This window comes from Chrysoperla carnea, chromosome 1 (assembly GCF_905475395.1).
Source record: "Chrysoperla carnea chromosome 1, inChrCarn1.1, whole genome shotgun sequence".
NCBI lineage: Eukaryota > Metazoa > Arthropoda > Insecta > Neuroptera > Chrysopidae > Chrysoperla > Chrysoperla carnea.
In genome coordinates this window covers 115,361,604-115,383,018 of record NC_058337.1, presented here as the reverse complement: position 1 = coordinate 115,383,018, position 21,415 = coordinate 115,361,604, and the positions used below count along the sequence as shown (strand labels likewise).

At 29.3% G+C, this 21,415-nt stretch overlaps 3 protein-coding genes across 11 annotated transcripts in view; 2 read left to right on the top strand and 1 right to left on the bottom strand.

Annotated features, from left to right (window-relative positions):
* LOC123290768 (inactive dipeptidyl peptidase 10) overlaps positions 1 to 21,415 on the bottom strand; it is a 325,130-nt gene that overhangs the window by 160,830 nt on the left and 142,885 nt on the right. The window lies entirely within an intron of this gene.
* Positions 2,463 to 4,746, top strand: LOC123293740 (circumsporozoite protein-like). Its single transcript, XM_044874643.1, has 4 exons — positions 2,463 to 2,513; positions 2,612 to 3,238; positions 3,591 to 3,620; positions 4,043 to 4,746. Exons 1-4 carry the CDS (start codon positions 2,463 to 2,465, stop codon positions 4,709 to 4,711), a joined length of 1,377 nt encoding a protein of 458 aa, XP_044730578.1. The 3' UTR covers positions 4,712 to 4,746.
* On the top strand, positions 7,678 to 20,500 carry LOC123290771. Of its 9 annotated transcripts, XM_044871090.1 has the most exons (12): positions 7,678 to 7,824; positions 7,903 to 7,920; positions 8,758 to 8,781; positions 9,458 to 9,523; positions 10,251 to 10,280; positions 15,485 to 15,502; positions 16,260 to 16,292; positions 16,949 to 17,014; positions 17,757 to 17,786; positions 18,418 to 18,508; positions 19,251 to 19,280; positions 19,820 to 20,037. In XM_044871090.1, exons 1-12 carry the CDS (start codon positions 7,774 to 7,776, stop codon positions 19,897 to 19,899), a joined length of 537 nt encoding a protein of 178 aa, XP_044727025.1. In that variant the 5' UTR covers positions 7,678 to 7,773; the 3' UTR covers positions 19,900 to 20,037. The 9 variants fall into 9 exon arrangements, with proteins under 9 accessions (XP_044727025.1, XP_044727026.1, XP_044727017.1 ...); XM_044871091.1 differs by lacking the exon at positions 15,485 to 15,502; XM_044871082.1 differs by lacking the exon at positions 17,757 to 17,786 and having other exon boundaries at positions 7,681 to 7,824; positions 16,949 to 16,990; positions 18,455 to 18,508; positions 19,820 to 20,500.

The following is a 21,415-nucleotide window of genomic DNA, read 5'->3' as shown; positions in this document are numbered from 1 at the left end:
TCGACAAACTTTGGTGGAGTCTGATTGAGTTAAATATAAACCGAAAAGAAAAAAACAAGTCCATCAGTTTACATAGCGTCGACTTTAATAGCCGGTACCCATAAAATTCTAAAACGGCTCGAATTTTCCCAATAATGGGTCCCGACTGTTAAAGTAATTAATTAAATTGCCATGGACTTGTTTTTTTTCTTTTCAGATTATATTAAACTTAGTCGAGTTTTTTGATTTTGAAAGCAAAAACGTGAACTAAACATGTTCAAAAATGTCATTTAAACTATACGGATTCCTATCCTTTATATGTAAAATATCGACAATTTAGAAAATTTATAGCAGCTTATAGCGGTTGAACAAGACGCTTTCAACAATATCTTATTTTCCAAATTATGATAGCTCATTTATCAAATGAGTAGCTTAGAAGTTTCGAGTAAACAGATGAATATACATTTCGGTCAAAGTCATAACCCATGGCCGGAGTCGGTTAAAAATTTAGTAAAATCCAATCGCAATATGTTATTATTATAACTAATGAGTAATTTTGAGAGATGGAAGTGTAAAGGGAGAGACAAAAAACCCTCTTCCCTTACTTCTAAAATATATAATGAGTAACAAAATGCTGAATAAAAAACTTTTCAGAAAATTAACATTGTCTCTACAACAGCAAAAAAAAAATTTAAAAGGGTTTATTACATAACATAAGCGAGCATAGAAGAGGTTAAACAACATATCTCATTTTTTTTGTACGTAGTCAATTTAACTTGATACCAACGAAGTTCACGGTTCATGAATGTTAGGTAATTATTTCATTAAATTTACAGAGAGATTCAGAATTATAACACAGAGATTATGATAAAATTATGGTCTTATGATAAAATGGAAGATGGATGATAAGTTAAGATAAGATTTCTACAAAACTAGTCGGTGAAAATTAGAGAAAAAAAACTAATTACATTAAAGTAAAAACCTTAATAAATTATTGAAAACAAGAAAAACTCGTTGTAGTAGGTAGTGGGGACACAAGTTTAAAAAAATTTTCAATTTTGATGGTGAATTATATTATAACTTGACTATATAAGACGAAAAGTAAGAATACATTTTTTCAATATCTGAAATAATTTTCAAAATATTGAAAATTTAAAATTTTGTTTAATTATTTGGCTTTCGATATTTCGATAGTTTAAGATTTGGCCACAGTTTTTTTCCAATGTTAGTTCCATACCAAAAAATATAAACAATAGTGTCCTCTCTTGGATATTTGGAATAGTTTCGCTGATACATTTTGTATTTCTAACATTATGTAATTGTTGGGGTTTTACTCTTTATATTTACTTTCGTAGATCCCTTTATACATGCTATTCACAATCATAGTTCGAGGTACCATGTATTATTAGATATTAAAAAAAAAAAAAAAAAACTTCTAAAAGATTTCTTTCTATTAACAATAATTTTTCTAAAGTTGAACGTGCACAAGCTCTCTTGAATACATATTTAATGACTTGAATTTTTAATTGAATTTAAAATTACGCTATCAAAGATCAAACTCTTAACAAAGTAGATTATTTTGGACAAGCGAAGAAATTCGTAGCGCAGGAGCTGCATAAAATGTGATATTGCATTTTTGTTTTCCAAGAATTTTTATTTCGAAAACCAAGCATCTGGAGAAAAAACCACAAGAGTATTTTTTTGAACTGACCAAAAATTTTATTTTGAAAAAATTCAAAATATTGTTTTTAGCATCAATATTTCTAAGCGTTACAAACCTGGGACTAAATTTAATATACCTTGATACATTTCATATACATCAATCATCTCAATCGGCCTCCCATCCAAGTACTGACTGAGCCAAATTTTGCTTAACATTGGTAATCGAATGAAAGTCGATGATTTCAACGTGGTACACAATTTTATGGCGGAATAGAACGTCATCTTCTCGATTTTGTTTATTCGAAAATGCAGTACTGTTTACTAATTGACTTTTTTCTATCGGAGTGATGTCAGACCTTGTGTAGGAGTTGGTGATGAGTTTTCAATGAAAATACCTATTTTGTTCTTTCTAACATCCTTAATTTCTATGTAAGTAACCATTTCGTGTAACAAGTCTATTCTATAATCGTAAAAGCGTCTGATTCTTGATAGAAGCTTGTATAATTTTTAAATTGAACAATATTTTTATCGAAAATTTCTGTTTTGTGACAAATTTTAATTCAATTCATATGTTAATATGAATTAAATGAAAGTATTAATTTTATAATATGTACAAATTAGACTTGAATATTGATACAAGTGCATTTTATTCATTTTAAAATTATGAATAATATTGATTTTGTTAAATGTTTTGTTAAAGTGAACGTGAATGTATATAAAAATTTGAAAATTTAGTATGCATTCGACGGAAAATATTTATTCGTTCGTATTGAAAACTATTGTTTTTGGTATAAAATAAAAAAAAGTCTTCAAAACTATAAATGCAGTTTTTAATTTGTCTTACCCATATTATTTTGGGAGCTTGTGGAGTCGTAAGTTTGATACCTTTTTATTTCAAATGTTTTAATATTTAAATATTTTAATTATTAATTATCATAATAATTTTTTGTAATCAATTTATTTTTAATAGTTTTCCGCAGTTAATCCGGCTACTGCGGCAACAGCAGCCACTGCGGCTACTGCAGCCACTGCGGCTACTGCAGCTACTGCGGCCACTGCAGCTACTGCAGCCACTGCAGCTACTGCAGCTACTGCAGCTACTGCAGCCACTGCAGCTACTGCGGCTACTGCAGCTACTGCGGCTACTGCGGCTACTGCAGCTACTGCGGCTACTGCGGCCACTGCAGCTACTGCGGCCACTGCAGCTACTGCGGCCACCGCAGCTACTGCGGCTACTGCGGCTACTGCGGCTACTGCAGCTACTGCGGCTACTGCAGCCACTGCGGCTACTGCAGCTACTGCGGCTACTGCAGCTACTGCGGCTACTGCAGCTACTGCGGCCACTGCAGCTACTGCGGCTACTGCAGCTACTGCGGCTACTGCGGCTACTGCAGCTACTGCGGCTACTGCAGCTACTGCGGCCACTGCAGCTACTGCGGCCACTGCGGCTACTGCGGCCACCGCAGCTACTGCGGCCACCGCAGCTACTGTGGCCACTGCAGCTACTGCGGCTACTGCAGCTACTGCGGCCACTGCAGCTACTGCGGCTACTGCGGCTTTTGCAGCTATTGGTGATACTACAGCACCCGCAAATTCGGTATATTTCATATTCTGTTGTCTATTATTATTCTTATTATTATTTATTTTTACCATAAAATACATAAATAACTACAAAGGTTTGTTACTACTTGAATTATATTTCCTGGTCTAATATTTTTTAGTTAACATGGGCGACGTAACAAGCACCTTATATTGAATTTCTTTGAAAATATATTTGACGAGTAAGTAACTTACCTTCTATTTAAAACATGTCGATGCCATTTCATACATACATCCCATATTATACCTAAAATTTTCATTTCGCTTAATTGCTTTGCCGGATATTTTTTTCGATGGTTGTCCAACATTTTTACCAAATTTTTACTTTTTTTTTCATTTTATATTTTCAGTTTCCCGTTATAAGAAATCAACTTAATAAGGTAAGTATGCAATACATTTTTTTCTATTTTAAATTCACTTTCAATCGAAAAGTTTTTTATCTTTCTAATTAAATTTCTTTCTGTTTACTCTAATGTAATTTTTTTCTGTTTACGTTTTAAATTCCTTACAATAATTCATCACCATTATTACTTCTTTGTACCGAATAACGGAAGTATTGATGAAATTTTCAGCCTTCTTTTCGGATTGGTATTTTTAAGTTTAATAACTGAGTCATGTGACAGATTAAAGAATAAACATTTTTAATATTTATGTTTCAAAGTTAATGAAAATTATGGGTGTAAAGTAGAAATATTTTCTATAGGTATTTTATCAATTAATGTTATCCGGTGTTCAGAAGAAAGAACCGACCCCTTTTTGGACTATGTATTGTTGATCTATAGAATGATTTATTTTTGGATAGATAGCCAGGAATTTTGGAGGAGCAATACTACATGCAACCAAAGGACTAGGTAATGCAGCAAACAACGCCGCACAAAATGCCGCTGGAAGTGGAGTTAGCAGTTTAATCTTGAATCTACTTATTTCATCAGTCAATCAAGCTGTAGAAGACGTTATTAATGCCATTTCAAAAAATGTATTTTCGGAAATAACCGACTTATTAAATAACATCTCTCAACAACTGACTGAATTCGGCACAAAAATTAAAAATTTACAAGAATGTGCAATCAAAAATGGCCAATCTCCTGTCAACATAGATGAAATACTCGGAAAATTAGTACAATGTCCAGTTAACGCTTTTGCTGAAGCAAGCGGACCTGTTGAGAAAGCTGTACAAGTAATTACACAAATTACAGCATCAATAACTTCTGATGTCACTGGTGCAATTCAATGCTTTTCAACACCAATTTTCGGTTTCATACCAAATGTTGAATGTTTCGCCGGTATTGGAATACAATCATTTTTACGTGGTGTATCAGATACAAGTAATGTTTTTAGCTTAGGTTCAACCATTGCTAACGATATCTTCATTTTAATACCAAATAATTTGGATTGTTTCAATCAACAATGGATCGGTATTGTTCAAACTTTCACCAAATCTGGTGTGAATGTTGCTCAGTGTTTACAATAAATTCTGATTCTGATATATTATAAATGTAAAATTTTGTCCGATTATTTAAATAAATAAATGACTACAAAAGTAGGCAAATAAAAAAGTATATAAATTAAAGTTTATACCTTAATTAAGTATTTAAAACTAAAAAAAAAATCCGTTTTGCTCGACTAATTAAAGTATGGGCACGGTAGTGGGGATACAAATTTAAGTAATATATATTTTCAATTTTGATATGGTGAATAACTTTTGATATTATAACTTGACAATATAAGACGAAAATTAATAATAAAATTTTTCGATATCGGAAATAATTTTCAAAATATCGAAAATTGAAAATTTTTTTTAATTATTTAGCTTTCGATATTTCGAAAACCAAGGCAGATATGGAAAATTTTTATTTTTATTTTTCGTCTAGATTCATGAAGTTATAACAAAATTCAACATCAAAGTTGGAAATAAGGTACAAATAATTTTAACCCTAAATCTAAATTTGCCTTGGTGCTCGTACTACCTTAAGAATAATCCTAATTTCTCCAAACTAAAATATCCCAATTACAAGTTATTATTACTTAGTTAGATATTTAAAAAAACGGTAGGTATCTCATTCGTTTAAATTTTTGAAATTCGAGACCAACAATAGAGATCAACAATAAAGAATAATTCATCTTAAGTATATTCAATTAATTAAAAAAAAAATTAATTATTCCAGTTTTTTATTAAATATTAATAAAAAAATAGTTATTTTTTTAAATAAAAAAACTACTTGTTATTGGTTGTGACGTATTTACATCCGTTGAGGCTGTGAACCAATCAAAATCACGCAAAATTCACATTTACGACTTGTTTAAGCGAAAATTACTTAATAGTATAGTGAAAGCAAGTTGAGAGATAAACCATTTATCATTCTGTATATTATTTTTTCATTTCCCCGTGCGATGGCGCTACTGAAGCTATGTGTTTATTTCACGGGCGTTAAATTTTAAGTGAAAATGAAAAAAGCATAATCTATTGTTTAATGTCAAAAATTAAAAAAAAAAAAAGAAGCATATGGGTATCTCATCCCATTTCGTTTATATACTAATTTAAAAATGTAAAACTATTATATGATCATTCTTTATAATATACAAAAATTCTAAGCCCAAAACGATTCATATGAGAAAATTCTCAACAACTCAATTCTCAAAGGTATCATATGAGAAAATTCTCAACAATTTTTCCCTTTCTGAAGAAAAAAAATTATTAAATCCGTTTATTTTTCTTCTTATAAAATAACAAATTCTCAAAAAAATGGCGAAACTCACAAAAATGTTCAGTTTAATGGCGCAAAGTAGCATAAACAGGTTTACTCAATCTCAAGTGAATTTTTTTGAGTCGATCTAATAAATTTTCTTACTATAGTAGACTTGCTTTAATCCGGACTCAAAAAACCTGGATATTTCGAGCTACTAGATTTGTTCGGATAACTGGAAATGACAAGAAAAATTCATGTATGTATGTATGTACGTAAATAATTATACCATGCATATATGAAATATACATAGTATATTAAGTTTAGTCCCAAGTTTGTAACGCTTAAAAATAATGATGCTAGAAAAAAAATTTTGTCATAGGTGTTCATAGAATCACCTAATTAGTCCATTTCCGGTTGTCCGTCCGTCCGCCCGTCCGTCCGTCCGTCCGTATGTGGACACGATAACTCAAAAACGAAAAAAGATATCGAGCTGAAATTTTTACATCGTACTCAGGACGTAAAAAGTGTGGTCGAGTTCGTAAATGAGCAACAAAGGTCAATTGGGTCTTGGGTCCGTAGGATCCATCTTGTAAACCGTTTGAGATAGAACAAAAGTTTAAATGTAAAAAATGTTCCTTATCAAAAATTAAACAACTTTTGTTTGAAACATTTTTTCGTAAACATCACTGTTTACCCGTGAGGGCGCCAATTAGGAGGAAATTTTATAATATGTGTACAAACTATACACTAAATGTCGGTCGGTATTGCAGAAACCTATAAAGTCATTTACATATGTACTATACTTGATTATCAGTTATGTATGTGTCACATGTTTGTATGTGTAATGTGATAAAGAAATCAACACTGACTATGCATGGTATTTCAACAATTAAGTCAGTCAATTGTTTGTTTTCACTTGTTTTTAAGTAATTATTATCTCACAGGCGTCAAGATTACTAGGCGTGAAGGACCACTAAATATTCGGCTTAGTAAGACTCGTCACAGCAGACAATCATTTGAAACTGACTTATAATATTTACGAAAGTTCCATTCAATTAGATTATCGTCCTTCATAGAAAAAAGTTTATTATTACACTCATCTTCCCAGTGGCGAATTAAATGTTGAGAGATTACAAATTTTAACCAGTACTCCTATAATAACAATCTAAATTTTCACATACACGCCCTGTTGTAGCCTCACACCCCTAGTCACAAGCGCAATTTGCTTACCGATAATCTGACAGTGCATTTTCTTCATTGAGAGTAGTTGAATCAATGCAAATCAATTGAGTGCAACTCTATAAAAACTCGGTTTATGTTAGAGAGGCAAACCTTGGGAACTTCAAAGTGTGTTTTCGAATTGAATCGAATTTATATTGTCTAAATGTTAGTTATTGTATAGCAGAATTAGAAAATCGAACCAATTAAATTGAACTGCGTGTTTTTAAAAACGGACTTTGTTTTTATCAAGTTTGGCCTTTTTAAAATAACCCAGGTATAAGAATTTCTAAAACGCTTTTATATTTTGTCTACATCATATTTGGTGAGTTTCATAAGAAAACGATTTTCTAAAAAAATAGGCGTTAAATTTTATGTACATGAATCACAATTGTTGATAGCGCCAGAACTATGGCAAACAACAAATACTATTGTTTTGTCTATTAACTTTTAGTAATGCGAGACAAATATTGAGACAAGTGTGTCTTCAATAACTATTTAAAATAATATTTAATATCTGTTTTCCTTTTGACGTTGCATGTCGTGTCGTCAAAATTTTGTCGCACATTTTGATATATATGTCTTGGAAAGCATAAATTAATGTCATATTTTATTCAATATACACAATATGAAGTTTTTAATTTGTCTTACACTTGTGATTTGCGGAGCTTGTGGTGTCGTAAGTAATATTTTTTTAAAAATGTACCTATATTCGCTTATTTGTTATAATTATACAAAATTTTTTTTCTAATTTTAGCTCTCTGCACCCGATTCGGTAAGTTTTTTATTATTTTTATATACAGACTGTATTGCATGCAACTGTCTATATGAATCTATTTCACTCACTCTATCTAATAAAGCTTCAATGCATACATCCTTATGGCAAACTTATGGTATTTACTTAGAGTATTGTGCCTTTAATGGGATAAAGAGAGTAAATTTGTTACACAGTTGAACGAAATAACGTTTAAAAGTTAAACGAAACTTTCGTGTCCATTTTCTCCAAAACTATAAAAAAAGTGTGAACATTTTTCGGTTACCTTCAAATAATAGATTTGTGAAACATTCCAGAAAAAAAAAATCCAGGAAGTACATTCACAAAAATTAGCAGATTGATGTGGTTTTGAGGTATAGGGATGAAATTGCATCGTACATTTGAAAATGGAAATTGCCTTGTTTTTACCTCGAAGAGGTGTTCATTATTTGATATCGTTTTAATTGAAAATGCTATGATCCAATGTCTAAAGTTATACAAAAATCGTATTGATTTCTTATAACGTTTGGTTTATATTCCAATTTAAAAATGTACCTATATATAGATATTTAATTTAATTTTAATATTGATTTGTGAAACGATTATTATTGAATAGTTTTGTCTTTATAGGACCAATAAATTCAGATTTAAAAAAATTGGTTCTCCTGGAAGAGATTTGATTCACCCAAACTGAATTGTTTAAAACATAATTATACAAGCCAAATGTATATATGCTGTTTAATCAATATTTTACAGATATGATGTTTAATCAATATTTTAATCAATTTAAGTTTAATTATTTTATATTTATTACTTTATTTATCCAAGATTATTTATCATATTATTTTTTTTTTGTAGATTCAAGATACTTTAAATGAATTGGTACGTTATTTCATATATTTTAATATTACATATAATATTATATTAACTTTGATTTTTGGGGGTTTATAATAATCCAACCTTATGGAGTCCCTCATGTACAAAATTATAATATTTTTGTCCTATGTTCTTTTGTTTTGCTGTATTACATGATGCTTTGTTTTTGTATTTTCCCAAAGTTTTGCAAATTTTAATGATTATTAAAATAAAAAATGATACATTTCAATTTAAAAATGTACCTATAATTCGCTTATTTGATAATATCTGGATGATCGAGTTTTGCTCGTTATTTTTTGAGTTAAAAAGACACAAATTTTATCAATAATATAAGACCGTTTAGAATGTAACAACAGAAATACCAATTTGAATGTCCCGGTAATGTCTCTTATTTCGTTAAGTACAATATACACCAATAGATGTCAGGAAGAGTCATATTATGCAGTGCATATTTCAATTTTACATGAAAAGACGGAAAAAACGACGTTTCTTAAAAAAGAAACCTTGCTAGATCGACTTTTCGCCTCAAATAACCTCTACATACACATTTTCATCAAAATCGTTTAAGCCATTTCCAAGATCTTTGATATATATATATATATATATATATATATATATATATATATATAAAACTCGTTTAAATATATAAGATAATGAAAACAATATTTTTTTCCAATTTTAGGTCGCTGCAGTATCTTCTACTGCAGCACCTTCTACCGCTGCCTCTTCTACTGCAGCATCCGATCCGGTAAGTTTTTATTATTTAAATATACAGCCTATATTTCATTCAACTGTCCAAAAAGCCTCAATGCATGCATCCTTATGGCAAACTTATAGTATTTACTTATAGTATCGTTGTGCCTTGAATGGGATAAGTAGACTAAAAAACATTTTGTGACACAGTTGAACGAAATACAGACTGTATAGAAACTAAAAATAAATTGCACGATTCTTCTAATTTCCAACAAGCAATATTTGATATTCCAAAAAAATTGTCCAAATACGTATAGACAAGGTCTGAGAAGTGTGCAATTTTGAATCAATTTTTTCATTTTATCTCTTTATCGTTTTAAAGTTCATAACAAAGCATTTAAGAAAATAAAATCCTTACTGAAGAAAATTAAGGAAGTGCGAGCGCTAATACAATTCTAGACTTAGGGTTGAAATTATTTGTATCTTATTTTCAACTTTGATGATGAATTTTGTTTTAACTACATGAATGTCGACTGAAACCAAGCATAATACTTTTTGATATTTGCTTTGATTTTCGAAATATTGAAAGCTAAATAATTAAACAAAATTTTCAATGTTCAATATTTTGAAAATTACTCCAGATATCGAAAAATTTTATTCTTACTTTTCGTCTTACTCAATTGTTTCAAACATGATTATACAAAAATGTTACAGATATGTTTAATCAATATTTTAATCAATTTAAGTTAACCAATATTATTTATCATTATTTTTATTTTTAGATTCAAGATGCTTTAAATGGATTGAATCAGGTATGTTATTTCATATATTTTAATATCACATATATTATTATTATATTAACTTTGATCTTTGGGGGTTTATAATATTCCAGCCTTATGGAGTCCTTGATGTACAAAATTATAATATTTTTGTCCTATGTTCTTTTTTTTGTTGTATTACATGATGCTTTGTTTTTCTATTTTCCCAAAGTTTTGCAAATTAATAATAAATAAAGAATAACAAATTGATATTGTAAGGGAAATTTTTGGTGTGAAAAGGTCACTGAAACAACCCCAGCATATTTAATTAAAAACATCTGAAGTTAATTATTAATCCAATAAAAAGATTTCATCCTTATATTACTAACAGAATGGAAAATAAAAAGCGGAAAAAAAGGTATCGGGTCATTAATGAACGTCAATTATTTTTATTCGTTGTATGATTTATTTGTTAAAAAAAGACAATTTCCACTACTGCCCCCGCTTGTATTCGGGCCTATCTAGACCGATACCTTAAACTAAATTAAATTACTTTAATTAGTTATTAATATTTGATATTCTTTTTGTTAAAATTTTAGCTTGGAAAAGATTTGGCAAAAAACATTACAGACGCCACCAACGGTCTAGGTTCTATGGCAGTCAATGGATCAAATAGTCTGGCAGGATCAGGAGTTGGTAGTGGACTTTTAACTCCTATTCTTAACTTGATATCTGGCACAGTACAAAATGTCATTAATGGTATTTCAAAGCCAATTTTGGATGCAATCAATAATTTAGTACGCAGTGTTACAAAAAATGTAACTGATCAAGTCACTAAAATTTCAAATTTAACATCTTGTGCAAATATTACAAATTCAACTCTCAATATTGAAGAGCCATTACAAAATTTAATAGAGTGTGCAAAAAATTCACTTGATCAAGCAATTCAACCTGTAAATCAAGGTGTGCAAGTAATTAATCAAATTGGATCAACAATATCTGAAGACATCGCTAATGCTTTAAAGTGTGCTTCAACTCCAATTTTCATTTTTCCAAATGTACTATGTTTCGCCAATTCCGGTCTTCAAACAGTTTTACATGGTTTTTCCACTGCTGGCAGCATTTTTAGCTTAGGTGCAACCATAGTCAACAATGTATTGACTATTATCCCAAACAATATTCAATGTACCAATACCCAAATCAATAATTTGGCCCAAAGTATCTTCAAAACTGGCGGTAATGTCGGTCAATGTTTATCATAATAAAATTGTGTTTTGTTATTTGTTATCTAAATCTTTTCTGAGGATTTATAAATTTCATAATGTCGACAAAATATGATAAATAAAAGATTTTGAATTTAAATGATAGTGTACTTAGTACACTGTACATTTTTGTTACCTATTTTTAACCCCTGGCCGAACGGTGATTAAAAATCGAATATTTTCAAATATATCCAAATGAGGTAGGAAATAAAAAGGCATGACGTGTACTTTACAAATCATTAAATTCGATCTCGACTCAAAAGGATTTGGGGGTAGATATAAAGTTGGAAGTGGGGATGAAAGTTGAATATTTTCAAATATAGCAAAGTGGGATATCAAATAAAAGAGTATGACGTGTAAATTACAAAACTGCATGAAAGTAAGTTGAGCCGTTTAAAAGTTCTGAACAATTTTATCGGGGTTTTTCAAGTTTCTATCTGTATTACGCGCTGATGTCTGCAGTTCCATAGATCAGCGTGTTTTAATAAACATGAGACATAAACATTTAAAAAAAAAAACTATTAAACTCTATGATTTGAGTATCTATAGATAGATGGTATATATAATTATAATATATTAATATTATTAGATGAATTAAAAAACTTCCTGGTCTAATATTTTTTAATTAACATGGGCACAAGCACCTTATATTGAATTTCTTAGAAAATCCATTTGGCGAGTAAGTAACTTACCTTCTATTTAAAACATGTCGATGCCATTTCATACATACATCCCATATTATACCTAAAAATTTTATTTCGCTTAATTGCTTTGCCGGACATTTTTTTCGATGTGTGTCCAACATTTTTTCCAAATTTTTACTTTTTTTTTTCATTTTATATTTTCAGTTTCCCGTTATAAGAAATCAACTTAATAATGTATGCAATACATTTTTTCTATTTTAAATTCACTTTCAATCGAAAAGTTTTTAATCTTTCTAATTAAATTTCTTTCTGTTTACTCTAATGTAATTTTTTTTCTGTTTACGTTTTAAATTCCTTACAATAATTCATCACCATTATTACTTCTTTGTACCGAATAACGAAATGATTGATGAAATTTTCGGCCTTCTTTTCGGATTAGTATTTTTAAGCTTAATAACTGAGTCATGTGACAGATTGGAGAATAAACATTTTTAATATTTATATTTCAAAGTTAATGAAAATTATGGGTGTAAAGTAGAAATATTTTCTATAGGTATTTTATCAATCTATAGGTGTTCAGAAGAAAGAACCGACCCCTTTTCGGACTGTGTATTGTTGATCTATTGAATGATTTATTTTTGGATAGATAACCAAATGTCGAATGTTTCGCCGGTATTGGAATACAATCATTTTTACGTGGTATATCAGATACAAGTAATGTTTTTAGCTTAGGTTCAACCATTGCTAACGATATCTTCATTTTAATACCAAATAATTTGGATTGTTTCAATCAACAATGGATCGATATTGTTCAAATTTTCACCAAATCTGGTGTGAATGTTGCTCAGTGTTTACAATAAATACTGATTCTGATATGTTATAAATGTGAATTTTTGTCCGATTATTTAAATAAATAAATGACTACAAAAGTATGCAAATTTAACATTGCTTATATAATAAACCGGTAGATGGATGAATGACATGTTTTCATAGATTTCTCCAAAAATAGATCGATGGAAATTAAAAAAAAAAAGTATATAAATTAAAGTTTAAACCTTAATCAAGTATTTAAAACTAAAAAAAATCCGTTTTGCTCGACTAATTAAAGTATGGGCACGGTAGTGGGGACACAAATTTAAATAATATAAATTTTCAATTTTGATGGTGAATTGTATTATAACTTGACAATATAAGACGAAAATTAAGAGAAATTTTCATTTCTATTTTTCGTCTAGATTCATGAAGTTATAACAAAATTCATCATCAAAGTTGAAAATAAGGTACAAATAATTTCAAGCCCTAATCTAAATTTGCCTTGGTGCTCGTACTACCTTAAGAATAATCCTAATTTCTCCAAACTAAAATATCCCAATTACAAGTTACTATTACCTAGTTTGATATTTAAAAAAAACGGTATGTCAAAAAAGTATCTCATTCATTGAAATTTTTTTTTGCCACAAATGAATTCATAAATGAAAGAATAATTCATCTTAAGTATATTTAATTAATTTTTTTTTTATAATTAATTATTCCAGTTTTTATTAATTATTAATAAAAAATAGTTATATTTTTTAATAAAAAAACTACTTGTTATTAGTTGTGACGTATTTACATCCGTTGAAGCTGTGATCTACTCAAAATCACGCAAAATTCACATTTACAACTTGAGATTCACATAGTGAAAGCAAGTTGAGAGATAAACCATTTATCATTCTGTATATTATTTTATCATTTCCCCGTGCGATGGCTACTAAAGCTATGTGCTTATGTCACTGGCGTTAAATTTTAAGTGGAATGAAAAAAGCGTAATCCATTGTTCAATGTCAAACATTAAGAAAAAAGAAGCATACCTATGGGTAATTCATCCCATTTCCTTCCATCCTTTTTAATATACAAAAATACTAAGCCTAAAACGTTTCATATGAGAAAATTCTCAACAACTCAATTTTCAAAGGTATCATATGAGAAAATTCTCAACAACTTTTCCCTTTCTGAAGATAATTTAGGATCTATCTAATAATTAAATCCGTTTATTTTTCTTCTTGTAAAATAATAAATTTTTGCAATGGATCTATTTCCTGAAACTCGCAAAAATGTCCAGTTTGATGGCGCTAGTAGCACAAGCAGGTTTACTTAATCTCAAGTGATTTTTTTTAGCCTAATAAATTTTCTTACTATAGACTTGCATTAATCCGGACTCGAAAAGCCAGGATATGTCGAGCTACTAGATTTGTTCGGATTACTGGAATTGACAAGAAAAATGCATGTATGTACGTATATAATTTTAAGTGATTTTATTCTGACAGGTGTAAAGATTACTAGGCGTGAGGGACCACTAAATATTCGTCTTACTGTGACTAATCAGAAAATCATTTGAAACTGCCTAAAAAAATTATTATTACACTCAGCTTCCCAGTGGCGAATTAAATGTTGGGAAATTACAAACTTTAACCAGTACTCCTATAATAATTAGCTAAATTTTCACATGTACGCCCTGTTGTAGAATCGCACTCCTAAGTACGTGCGTAATTTGCCTTACTGATAATCTGACGGTGCACCTTCCTCATTGAAAGTAATTGAATCAATGCACAGCCGTATTGAGTGTAACTCTTTAAAAACTCGGTTTATATTAGAGACGCAAACCTTGGGAGCTTCAAAGTGTGTTTTCGAGCTTAGTAGTAAAATTTAATTGAATCGAATTGCATTTATAATTTTGCTAAATGTAAGTTATTTTATAGCAGAATTAGACACGCAAAAACAAACAATTGACTGAATTAATTGTTGAAATACCATGTTGACAGTGTTGATGAAGCAATCGTTTGTTTTTTGCGTCAGGTAAGTAAAGAAAGGTTTCTCTAAAATAACCCATATATAAGAATTTCTAAAACGTTTTTATATTTTGCCTAAACCATATTTGACAAGTTTCTTAAAGAAAACTATTTTCTAAAATAATAAGCGTTAAATTTTATATGTATAGATAAATCACAATTGTTGATAGCGCCAGAACTATAGCAAATAACAAATACTATTGTTTTGTCTATTAACTTTTAGTAATGCGAGACAAATATTGAGACAACTGTGTTTTCAATTCAACTATTTAAAATATTTAATATCTGTTTTCATTTTGACGTTGCATGTCGTGTCGTCAAAATTTTGTCGCACATTTTGATATATATGTCTTGAAAGGCATTAATTAATGTCATATTTCATTTAATATACACAATATGAAGTTCTTAATTTGTCTTACACTTGTGATTTGCGGAGCTTGTGGTGTCGTAAGTAATATTTTTTTAAATGTACCTATAATTCGCTTATTTCATATAATAATAAAATTTTTTTTTTCAAATTTTAGCTCTCTGCACCCGATTCGGTAAGCTTTTTCTTATTTTTATATACAGACTGTATTTCATTCAACTGTCTATATGAATGTATTTACCTACTCACACTAGCTAATAACAGCTTCAATGCATACATCCTTAAGGCAAACTTATAGTATTTACCTAGACTCCTAGAGTATTGGGTATTTAATAGAGAGTAAATTTGTTATACAGTTGATCGAAATAACGTTTAAAAGTTAAACGAAACTTTCGTGTCCCTTTTCTCCAAAACTATAAAGAAATTGCGTGCAAATTTTCTGATTACCTTCAAATAATGGATTTGTGTCCACAAAAATTAGCAGATTGATGTGGTTTTGAGGTATAGGGATGAAATTGCATCATACATTTGAAAATGAATAAAGCCTTGTTTTTACCGCGGGGAGGTGTTCATTATTTGATATCGTTTTAATTGAAAATGCTATGCTCCAATGTCTAAAGTTATACAAAAATCGTATTGATTTCTTATAACGTTTGGTTTATATTCCATTTTAAACATGTACTTATATTTAGATATTTAATTTAATGTTACTATTGATATGTGAAACGATTATAATTGAATAGTTTTGTCTTTATTGGATCAATAAATTCAGAGAAAAAAAATTGGTTCTCTTGGAAGAGATTTGATTCACCCAAAATAAATTGTTTTAAACATAATTATACAAGCCAAATGTTACAGATATGATGTTTAATCAATATTCTAATCAATTTATGTTAACCAATATTATTTATCATTATTTTTTTATTTTTTAGTATGAAGATGCTTCAAAAGATTTGAATGATTTGGTACGTTATTTCATATATTTTAATATCACATATATTATTATATTAACTTTGATTTTTGAGGGGTTTATAATATTCCATCCTTATGGAGTCCTTCATGTACAAAATTATAATATTTTTGTCCTATGTTCTTTTGTTTTGCTGTATTACATGATGCTTTGTTTTTGTATTTTCCCAAAGTTTTGCAAATTTTAATAATTCATAAAATAAAAAATAATACATTCCAATTTAAAAATGTACTTATAATTCGCTTATTTGATAATATCTGGATGATCGAACTTTGCTCGGTATTTTTTGTGTTAAAAAGATACAAATTTTATCAATAATATAAGGCCGTTAAAATGTATCAACAGAAATATCAATTTGAATGTCCCGGTAATGTCTTTTATTTCGTTAAGTACAATATACACCAATAGATGCCAGGAAGAGTCATATTATGCAGTGAATGTTTCAATTTTACATGAAAAGACGGAAAAAACGACGTTTTTTAAAAAAGAAACCTTGCTAGATCGACTTTCCGCTTCAAAAAACCCTTGCATACACATTTTCATCAAAATCATTTAAGCCGTTTCCAAGATCTTTGATATATATATACATATATATAAAAAACTCGTTTAAATATATAAGATAATGAAAACAATATTTTTTTCCAATTTTAGATCGCTGCAGCATCTTCTACTGCAGCACCTTCTACCGCTGCCTCTTCTACTGCAGCACCCGATCCGGTAAGTTTTAATTATTTAAATATACAGCCTATATTTCATTCAACTGTATTCACTCTATCTCATAAAAGCCTCAATGCATGCATCCTTATGGCAAACTCATAGTATTTACTTATAGTATTGTTGTGCCTTGAATGGGATAAGTCGACTAAATTACATTTTGTGACACAGTTGAACGAAATACAGACTGTATAGAAACAAAAAAAAAATTGCACGATTCTTCTAATTTCCAACAAGCAATATATGATATTGCAAACAAAAATGTCCAAATACGTATAGACAAGGTCTGAGAAGTGTGCAATTTTGAATCAATTTTTTCATTTTATCTTTTTAGTCGTCTTAAAGTTCATAACAAAGCATTAAAGAAAATAAAATCCTTACTGAAGAAAATTAAGGAAGTACGACCGCCAAGGCAATTTTAGACTTAGGGTTGAAATTATTTGTATCTTATTTTCAACTTTGATGATGAATTTTGTTATAACTTCATGAATGTCGACTAAAACCAAGCATAATACTTTTTGATGTTTGCCTTGATTTTCGAATAATTGAAAGCTAAATTACTAAACAAAATTTTCAATGTTCAATACTTTGAAAATTACTCCAGGTATCGAAAAATTTTATTCTTACTTTTCGTCTTACTCAATTGTTTTAAACATGATTATACAAAAATGTTACAGATATGTTTAATCAATATTTTAATCAATTTAAGTTAACCAATATTATTTATCATTATTTTTATTTTTAGATTCAAGATGCTTTAAATGGATTGACTCAGGTATGTTATTTCATATATTTTAATATCACATATATTATTATATTAACTTTGATTTTTGAGGGGTTTATAATATTCCATCCTTATGGAGTCCTTCATGTACAAAATTATAATATTTTTGTCCTATGTTCTTTTGTTTTGCTGTATTACATGATGCTTTGTTTTTGTATTTTCCCAAAGTTTTGCAAATTTTAATAATTCATAAAATAAAAAATAATACATTCCAATTTAAAAATGTACTTATAATTCGCTTATTTGATAATATCTGGATGATCGAACTTTGCTCGGTATTTTTTGTGTTAAAAAGATACAAATTTTATCAATAATATAAGGCCGTTAAAATGTATCAACAGAAATATCAATTTGAATGTCCCGGTAATGTCTTTTATTTCGTTAAGTACAATATACACCAATAGATGCCAGGAAGAGTCATATTATGCAGTGAATGTTTCAATTTTACATGAAAAGACGGAAAAAACGACGTTTTTTAAAAAAGAAACCTTGCTAGATCGACTTTCCGCTTCAAAAAACCCTTGCATACACATTTTCATCAAAATCATTTAAGCCGTTTCCAAGATCTTTGATATATATATACATATATATAAAAAACTCGTTTAAATATATAAGATAATGAAAACAATATTTTTTTCCAATTTTAGATCGCTGCAGCATCTTCTACTGCAGCACCTTCTACCGCTGCCTCTTCTACTGCAGCACCCGATCCGGTAAGTTTTAATTATTTAAATATACAGCCTATATTTCATTCAACTGTATTCACTCTATCTCATAAAAGCCTCAATGCATGCATCCTTATGGCAAACTCATAGTATTTACTTATAGTATTGTTGTGCCTTGAATGGGATAAGTCGACTAAATTACATTTTGTGACACAGTTGAACGAAATACAGACTGTATAGAAACAAAAAAAAAATTGCACGATTCTTCTAATTTCCAACAAGCAATATATGATATTGCAAACAAAAATGTCCAAATACGTATAGACAAGGTCTGAGAAGTGTGCAATTTTGAATCAATTTTTTCATTTTATCTTTTTAGTCGTCTTAAAGTTCATAACAAAGCATTAAAGAAAATAAAATCCTTACTGAAGAAAATTAAGGAAGTACGACCGCCAAGGCAATTTTAGACTTAGGGTTGAAATTATTTGTATCTTATTTTCAACTTTGATGATGAATTTTGTTATAACTTCATGAATGTCGACTAAAACCAAGCATAATACTTTTTGATGTTTGCCTTGATTTTCGAATAATTGAAAGCTAAATTACTAAACAAAATTTTCAATGTTCAATACTTTGAAAATTACTCCAGGTATCGAAAAATTTTATTCTTACTTTTCGTCTTACTCAATTGTTTTAAACATGATTATACAAAAATGTTACAGATATGTTTAATCAATATTTTAATCAATTTAAGTTAACCAATATTATTTATCATTATTTTTATTTTTAGATTCAAGATGCTTTAAATGGATTGACTCAGGTATGTTATTTCATATATTTTAATATCACATATATTATTATATTAACTTTGATCTTTGGGGGTTTATAATATTCCAGCCTTATGGAGTCCTTGATGTACAAAATTATAATATTTTTGTCCTATGTTCTTTTGTTTTGTTGTATTACATGATGCTTTGTTTTTCTATTTTCCCAAAGTTTTGCAAATTAATAATGATAACTAAAATAAAGAATGACAAATTGATATTGTAAGGGCAATTTTTGGTGTGAAAAGGTCACTGAAACAACCCCAGCATATTTAATTAAAAACATCTGAAGTTAATTATTAATCCAATAAAAAGATTTCATCCTTATATTACTAACAGAATGGAAAATAAAAGCGAAAAAAAAGGTATCGGGTCATTAATTTTTTTATTCGTTGAATGATTTATTTGTTAAAAAAAGACAATTTCCACTACTGCCCCCGCTTGTATTCGGACCTGTCTAGACCGATACCTTAAACTAAAATAAATTACTTTAATTAGTTATTAATATTTGATATTCTTTTTGTTAAAATTTTAGCTTGGAAAAGATTTGGTAAAAAACATTATGGACGCAACCAACGGTCTATGGCAGTCAATGGCAGTCAATGGCTCAAATAGTCTGATTGGATCAGAAGCTGGTAGTGGACTTTTAACTCCTATTCTTTACTTGATATCTAGCACAGTACAAATTGTCATTAATGGTTTTTCAAAGCCAATTTTTGATGCAATCAATAATTTAGTACGCAGTGTTACAAAAAATGTAACTGATAAAGTCACTAAAATTTCAAATTTAACATCTTGTGCAAATATTAATAATTCAACTCTCAATATTGAAGAGCCAATACAAAATTTATTAGAGTGTGCAAAAAATTCACTTGATCAAGCAATTCAACCTGTAAATCAAGGTGTGCAAATAATTAATCAAATTGGAAAAGCAGTATCTGAAGACATCGCTAATGCATTAAAGTGTGCTTCAACTCCAATTTTCATTTTTCCAAATGTACTATGTTTCGCCAATTCTGGTCTCCAAACAGTTTTACATGTTTTTTCCACTGCTGGCAGCATTTTTAGCTTAGGTGCAACCATAGTCAACAATGTATTGACTATTATCCCAAACAATATTCAATGTACCAATACCCAAATCAATAATTTGGCTCAAAGTATCTTCAAAGCTGGCGGTAATGTCGGTCAATGTTTATCATAATAAAATTTTGTTTTGTTAATTGTTAATTGTTAAGTAAATCTTTTCGGAGGATTTATAAATTTCATAATGTGATAAATAAAAGATTTTGAATTTAAATGATAGTGTACTTAGTACACTGTACATTTTTGTTACCTATTTTTAACCCCTGGCGGAACGTTGATTAAAAATCGAATATTTTCAAATATATCCAAATGAGGTATGAAATAAAAAGGCATGACGTGTACTTTACAAATCATTAAATTCGATCTCGACGCAAAAGGATTTGGGGGTGGATATAAAATTGGAAGTGGGGATGAAAATTGAATATTTTCAAATATAGCAAAGTGGGATATCAAATAAAAGAGCATGGCGTGTAAATTACAAAACTGCAAGTTGCATGAAAATAAGTTGAGCCGTTTAATAGTTCTGAACTATTTTATCGGGGTTTTTTCAAGTTTCTATATCTATATTTCTGCAGTTCCAGAGATCAGCGCGCTTTAATAAACATGAAACATAAACATTCTAAAACTTTTGCCGAGACAAACAAAAAATAACAAAGTATTCAATAGATGCTGAAGTTTCAGATGTGAATCTGGCAACCCCTTACAAATGTGCTTCCAAAAATATCACAAGAAAACTTTATTACTTTAGTTTTATTAGTTTTAGCTCCAATGAAGACAAATTTCCAAGATTTCAGGGCCACATATCGGTAAATTTGTTTCCTATTTTTCGAAACAGCTAAGATTTTGTGACTCTACCATATCTCCTGAATGAAGTCAATGATAGCATTAGGAAACGATGGGTGTAAGAGTTGCGAGTGACAAAAGTCACAGCAGTATTCGGTTAATTAGGAAGTGTTTCCCCAATTTAAAGTTTGAAAGTGAACACCGTGATGCCAAAAAACCGTGAATTCCAAGGTAAATTGGAAAAACAATTTTGCTATATGTTTTA